Source organism: Octopus bimaculoides, chromosome 17 (assembly GCF_001194135.2).
Source record: "Octopus bimaculoides isolate UCB-OBI-ISO-001 chromosome 17, ASM119413v2, whole genome shotgun sequence".
Taxonomy (NCBI): Eukaryota; Metazoa; Mollusca; class Cephalopoda; order Octopoda; family Octopodidae; genus Octopus; species Octopus bimaculoides.
The window spans coordinates 6643065-6650105 of record NC_068997.1 but is presented as its reverse complement, the minus strand read 5'-3'; the positions used below and the strand labels follow the sequence as shown (position 1 = coordinate 6650105).

Genomic DNA, 7041 nt, shown 5'->3' with positions numbered 1-7041 from the left:
ATATACATATATATATATTTCTATTTACATATATCTTTATATTATATTTATCTATCTATCTGTCATATATGTGTATATATATATAAATATAAATTATATATATATATATTTATTTATTTATATTTATTTATATATCTATGCGTTTATATATATTTATATATATCTATAAGTTTATATATATCTACAAATTTATATATATATCTATATCTCTAATTCATCATCATCATCATCATCGTTTAACGTCCGCTTTCCATGCTGACATGGGTTGGACGATTTGACTGAGGACTGGTGAAACCGGATGGCAACACCAGGCTCCAGTCTAATTTGGCAGAGTTTCTACAGCTGGATGCCCTTCCTAACGCCAACCACTCCGAGATATCTATATATTTATATATCTATATATTTATATATGTTTGTATATACATATAAGCTGGTCACATTAGATGATCAGAGGAGTAATAGAGAGTAATAGTAACATTCTAATAAATACTCTCTACTTTTGTATTCAGTAGTTTTTTTTAGTTAGAAATCCAGATGTACACAATGCATGACTTTGGATCAATGGAGCTTGGGTAGATTTGCATGTTGTCTAGTTTAATACTAGCAACTCGCACACGTTGGTTGACCTAAGCAGAACCCACTCTTATTGCAAGCTTTCTGAGCATGTTTTCAGTCAGAGGATGAGTGTCTCTCTCACCAGTCTCAGAGTTCCTAAAAAGGCACTACTTTAACCCTTCTGACTAATCTAAACAATATGAGCCAAGGCAGCTACTTGTGGTCTCTGTGTCATCAGTAGCTAGTGAATATAAACAATTCAAAAGTGAAGTAAATTGATTTGCCATCAGAAAGAGAAGAAATCTAACCTTTTGGTCAATCTCACATAAAATACTGCTTAAAGCATTACAGTTTTTCTCTTCCTTATGGCTGCCAACCAATTTATTTCACTTTGGAACTTTTGTTACCGGTGCTTGGTTAGAAGAGTTCCATGTCTATTCTAATCCATTCAGGTACTCTACTTATGTTATTTGTTATTAACTGTTGGGCAACTTCGAGGTAATATTATTCTTCATGACTTTCAGAATGAATGTATTTCCCTAAATCAGTAGCAGTTTAGGGTTCCCACTTTTGAAAACATTGCCCTAAACTACATGGAAATTCTTCATTTATTAATAATTTCCCCTGAAGATGTGGTTCATAATAATTGAAAATCAATTGAATAAACTTTACAGGATTTAAATTAGCCTTGCATTATAGAAATATGTTAACATCTCATAACACTGCATAGATATTGGTATATATTTGTATGTTAGAATGTTGTTGTTTTTTTTGTTTTTTTTTGCAGTATACTATCCTGATTGAGGCTGTATTCCTTATCATAGTGAATTAAGTAATTTTTTTCTTTAACTTTGGACAATGTGTATTATTGTAATAATATTACAGGATAAGTCTGATGTAAGTAGTGGATAATAATAGTACATTTAGGTTTTGAATGTGACCTTGACAAGAAAAAAAAATCCTTTCTCCCCTATGACTTGATTTAACAAATTTATTTACTATACAACACATTCATTCTAAATTTCGTGAGTCCTTTAAATAAATTAGTATTACGTTACTTACTGATAAGAAATTAGGAAGTTAGGCTGTTTCAGAAAGTCCCTTTGTGAATTCTGTTTAGACTGATATTTTCTGGTAACTACCATTCACAAGCATATTTATGCACTATTCATTAAATGTTTCAAAATTGAACAACACACCCTGTTCCAATCTTTTGGATTGCGTGGTTGGTAAAATGTAAACAAAAAAGGAAATAACGTTTTCATTTGGTTTATAACTAGTTATTTCAATAAATTTCTTCTTATGTCTTGATAGGATTAATTTTGAATGCTATTTTTTCAAAGCAATCATAACCATTTGTTTGCATTTTAGGATTAAAGTTATAAAACTTATGATTATAAATTGTTGAGATAATGATATCCTGATACATTTTTTTTTACATGGAACTAGAATTCAGACTGACATAATATTTTAACCCTTTTGATGTTGTCTCAGCTGAGACAGTCCTTGGTTCTGAGAGACAAACTTCCTCTTATAAAGGGATCTAAACTAAAACCCTCCATTCAAATTTTATGTTGATATAGGTTCCAAACACTGGCTTAACAAAGTTATTTTACTGTAAACTTCATTATTTTCAAGATTGATTGAAACAGACACAGTGTATTTCAACAAAAATATGACAATGAAAGGTGACTTTTAAATCCAGATTAGTCTTTTCTGTTCAAACTAGCCTGTTCTCCTTTTTTCTTTAAGAAAAGATTTTATTCAATGTGAGAAGGAGTTTTGTGAAATACATAATCAACTAAAATGCTGAAAAGAGAAAATAAAAGAAAATCTTTTCTGAAAACGATGATGACTATTACTAAATTTAATTAGTCCTTACATACTAGTTCATCCTGGGTTGCAAATGATGTAAATAAACTGATTAAGTTTACCCTTTCATAACCAGTTAAAATATATGAACATGGTACAAAAATATAGAAACAACAGTCACCAACATTTTCTGTTGGTATCTTTGATAATAGCAGAATTTAATGAAATCTAATAATTTATTCCTTTTTGTTTCAGATATCAGGATCTTCTTCTAAAGATCTGATGTCTAGAGAGAAAGATATGAGAGAAAAGGGTGAAAAAGGTGATCGTCGACAGAAAGAGAAATCGGACAGTGGACCACCATCTACAGATATGCAGGTAGATAACTGCTTTTCTAAGTGTAGCCCATACAAATGTTTTGTGTATCTTATTTCATATAACATCAGTATTTATCTAAGTATAACAAAATTTTGAGCATGATTCAAATTTTTGCTACAACCCTTCTATACAGTTTACATTCAATTTAAAGTCTGATGACCAGACTGCAATTTTATAATTGTATTTTCTATTGTAACAAAAAAATTACAAATATTTTATGTATTGAGAGATTGTGATTAATTTCCTCTCTTGTAAAATTAGTGAAGACTGGAAACAATATTTTGATTAAAGCATATGAAATGATGTCGTGTACTGAAAAGAGGAAATAAATAACTTGATATCAGAAAGATAATTTCTTGCTGAAGAAAAGGTTTTTTCTTCCCCTTTCAATCTCACTATTTTGTTGATAATCGTCAGCTAATCTAATACTCAACAATCGTATGGGGCAGATGCCAATCTCTAAATAGTAAGTTGGCTAAAAGGAAAGCAAGAATTATACTTTGGCCCATTTTACATTACTGAATGAATTTTATGCTTTACATTCACTGTATATATAAGATTATTTGTGATTAAATTAGTTTACTATAATCAATTATTGAAATACAGGAAAGACACTTCATTTCACATTCTGATTCTCTATTGACTCTTGCACTAATTTGAACAATGTTTTATGAAGCTGGAATAAGATCTGAATATTTAATACTATCATAATACTGTTTCTTTCCTCAAACTACTACTTTGTTTACAAACTCAGAGCATGTTACTTGTCATAGCTGATATGAACTGGCTTGTAACATCTCCCTCACTTATGATGGGGAACTTTTAAGGAGTAGCCTGTTCTTCCTTTTTTTTTTCTTTAAGAAAAGATTTTATTCAATGTGAGAAGGAGTTTTGTGAAATATATAATGAAATAAAATGCTGAAAAGAGAAAATAAAAAGAAAATCTTTCCTGAAAATGATGATGACTATTAATAAATTTAATTAGTCCTTACTAATTCAACTTGGGTTACAAATTAATAAAGTGACTCATCTTGGTGGGTAATTTTGGTAGTTATAACTGCCGCCGCCAGAATGGCAATATATAGTGCAGTTCTTATGTTTCTTTGATTTATTTTGATACTTTCTTCTCTGTACAAAGTCTGAAATTTCACATTACTTTTCAATTAATCTTTGCTTGATATCGAAAAAAAAAAAAAGAAGTTGTTTTCAAATGTTAATTATTTTAAACATATACAAATTAGAGTTTTATTCAAGTTTATGTAATTTGGAACATATTTCAATGTGCACCACTTCATTGATGAAGTTATGGCAGTTTTGTTTAAATTCAGACTTTGTTTATTTTGTTTTTATGTAACTCTTTGCGAAGGTATCTATTCACAATTTTTCATTTGTCATAAAATGAAAGAAAAGAAAAGAAAGAAAACACTTGTCAAGTTTTACTTGTATACCAATAAGATTTGATTTGCTAGTACGACTTGGCATGTTCATAGTATTCATTAGTAAACTATATAATAATGTGCCACTGAACTGAAAGTTATGAAATATTTAATATTAATGATTGGATTTCTGCATGAGTATCTATGTCAGTCTAATGTGCTTCTTTCAGTGCTTCTATATGACAAACATTTGAAGGAATCAACTCTTGTTTCTTTTCTCCCTTCTCCTGGTGGTACTTAGTTCTTTCAACTCTGTCTTCTCTCTCTTTCTAAATGTTGTAGATGTCTGTGTTGAAACAGTATAGCATTGAAATAATATTTGTATACATGCGAGTGTGTTTGGGTGTGTATGTCTATGTATGTGTGTTTATATATATATATATATATACACACACTTTGTGTGAATAGATGCACACACACATACAGAGGCATATACAAGCTTACAAACACACAACTGCATACATACAGTTTGATGATTTCTGCTCTAAGTGTGTTGTCTTTGTTCTTGACATCTACTCTGGAGTGCCAAACTATTGCATGTCGGCTGCTCTAACCTAGCTTGGGTATTCATTATTCTCTCTAGAATTTTGTAGACAAAAATCTAATTATTGATGCTATTTTGTTAATATGTGTGATTTTTAACATAAAAAACATTGAAATTTTCTGCCATGCCATACTTGATTTCTTATTTTGTCTAAACAGCTTTTGAATGTACCACTGTTCATACAAGTAAGATATCTGCAGTTTTTGGTTTCTCTATTAGACTGAATATGTGTTATTGGTGTTTTCATCAATTATGCTCTCATAAATACACATTTATTAAACAAGAATTCAGAGTATACAAAATGAGCTTCTCTTGCTAATCTTCAAAATATTTGCCTTTTTATAACTTGCTAAACTTAGTAAACAGTTTTAGGCCTAAATATGAGCAATTGCTAAATGTTGAAGTGGATTGAATGATTAAATCTTTTAATCTCTGCTAGTATTGATACTTAACTAATTCATTATTTACTTCATTAAGTTTTGCCTAATTAATTTCATGCAATACTGCCTAAATTCTAAAGTAATCTAATTGTAAGGAATCTATGTCGTAGTTTTAAATCACTTTGTTAACATTTTATTCAATTTAATAACACTTATATATTTAGGGATATTAACTGCATAATATGCTTCACTTTATCTTAAAATAAGTTAAAATTATAAAATATATTTTTAATTGTTCCCTTCATTTACTAAAATCCTTCATTTTGAAACACTTAATGTAAGATTGCTATATTTAAGCTATTTGTCATTCTTTTATGATGAAGTTTATTTTGTTCAGATGTTTCCATATGTAACTCAGTTGTAAGAGTAGTTACACTCCTTAATAATAATGATAATAATAATAATAATAATAATAATAATAATTTATGTATATTCTTAATGTAATCTGTCCATCCACATTGAGTAGCTATTCCTCATCCTTTCACCACCATGCTACCTGTACAATCTTAATTTTTATTACCAACCAAAGCACAGTTTTCATTTCCCTCTTATTATGATATAACAAGATATTGACTGCATGTTATAAAAAAAAAAAAAAAAAAAAAAAAAAAAAAGGTAAATGAATAAAGAAGCAAGATCCAGTTATACAAATTATACCTCTTTGAAGCAGCTCTGGTTCATCTCAAGCAATCACTTTGTATTTTGTTATTATTCTTGATATAGGTTTGTTGTCCTCTTACAATTCTGTCTTTTAAACTTTTTTAAAGTGATTTATGACAAAACAATAAACACATGCCAAGGTGTGCTGATCCTTATATTTATAGCTTTAAACAAAGTGATTGCAGAATGGTAATGATGTTTAAATTATTTCTGCTTTTTGTATGAGTTACATTGGATTCCATTATTAGTTTTCCAACTAGGTATGTCTTTCAAGTCTTTGAGACAGTTGTGATTTTTTTTTTTTTGTTTTGATTTTAATTTATCATTTCTGTTGTTATTTCTTTAATTTTGTCTCAACACTTATTCAAGTCCAGCCAAAGAGTTGTCTAGTTTCCAGCAATTCATGTCCTTTCCACCAGTTTGTGATATATCAAACATATCTATCATTATTTTCACAGTGGCACTCTTTCAATTTGTTTCTGTGGATTAAAGGGTAATTCATAATTAATACTACAAACATTAACTAGATAACAATGAGAAAATTAGTTTGATATAAATTTCTTGTGTGTTTATACACATGTAGACACTTCTTATCATACTTTAATGACTGGAACAACTAGTGGACTCTTATAAATTTCTATTCCAATATTATGAAGAAATGTTACAAGTTGCTATTAATGTGTAACTTTTTTTGAGATTTGTTTGCATGTATTTGCTGCTGTTGATTTGAGAGTGTCTTATGAGGAAACTTGTGCTGGTTGTTCTGTTAAAATACCTTATTTTAATGACAATGCATGCTGCATGCTACTTTTATTTTTAGGATTCTAAGTTGGATTTCAGGGTTGCGCCTGGTTCAACACCAGTTGCTGTCCGCAAGAACAAACGAACACCTTCTGTACACAAGTCCAACTCCTTCAGTGTAAGTTTCTCTCTCACATATCTTCTATCTTAATAATCTATTTTGAATATTAATCTAAATGAAAAATTTTCTTTCTTCTTTTGAAAAGCACCTCCCCCCCCTCCCCCATCCTTTGGCCATCAACTTGAGCAAAGTAGTTTTAGTGGCTGAAGTATATTCCATCTCTAATTAGCTGCTTCACAGAAAGTAATTTAATCACTGATGTTAGAATGCCCAGTGAAAATTTGAAACTCTTTGAAATAATGGAATGAGAGAGAGAGAGAGAGAGAGAGAGAGAGCAAGAGAGAGAGAGAGAGC

General features: G+C 29.7%; 1 protein-coding gene across 1 annotated transcript in view; it reads left to right on the top strand.

The window, feature by feature from the left end:
* The window catches only part of LOC106872489 (arf-GAP with GTPase, ANK repeat and PH domain-containing protein 3), a 166983-nt gene that overhangs the window by 101587 nt on the left and 58355 nt on the right, over window positions 1–7041 (top strand). The window contains 3 exon segments of the mRNA XM_052974118.1: window positions 2623–2745; window positions 4884–4910; window positions 6646–6744. Of these exon segments, the coding sequence (XP_052830078.1) occupies window positions 2623–2745; window positions 4884–4910; window positions 6646–6744 (249 nt within the window).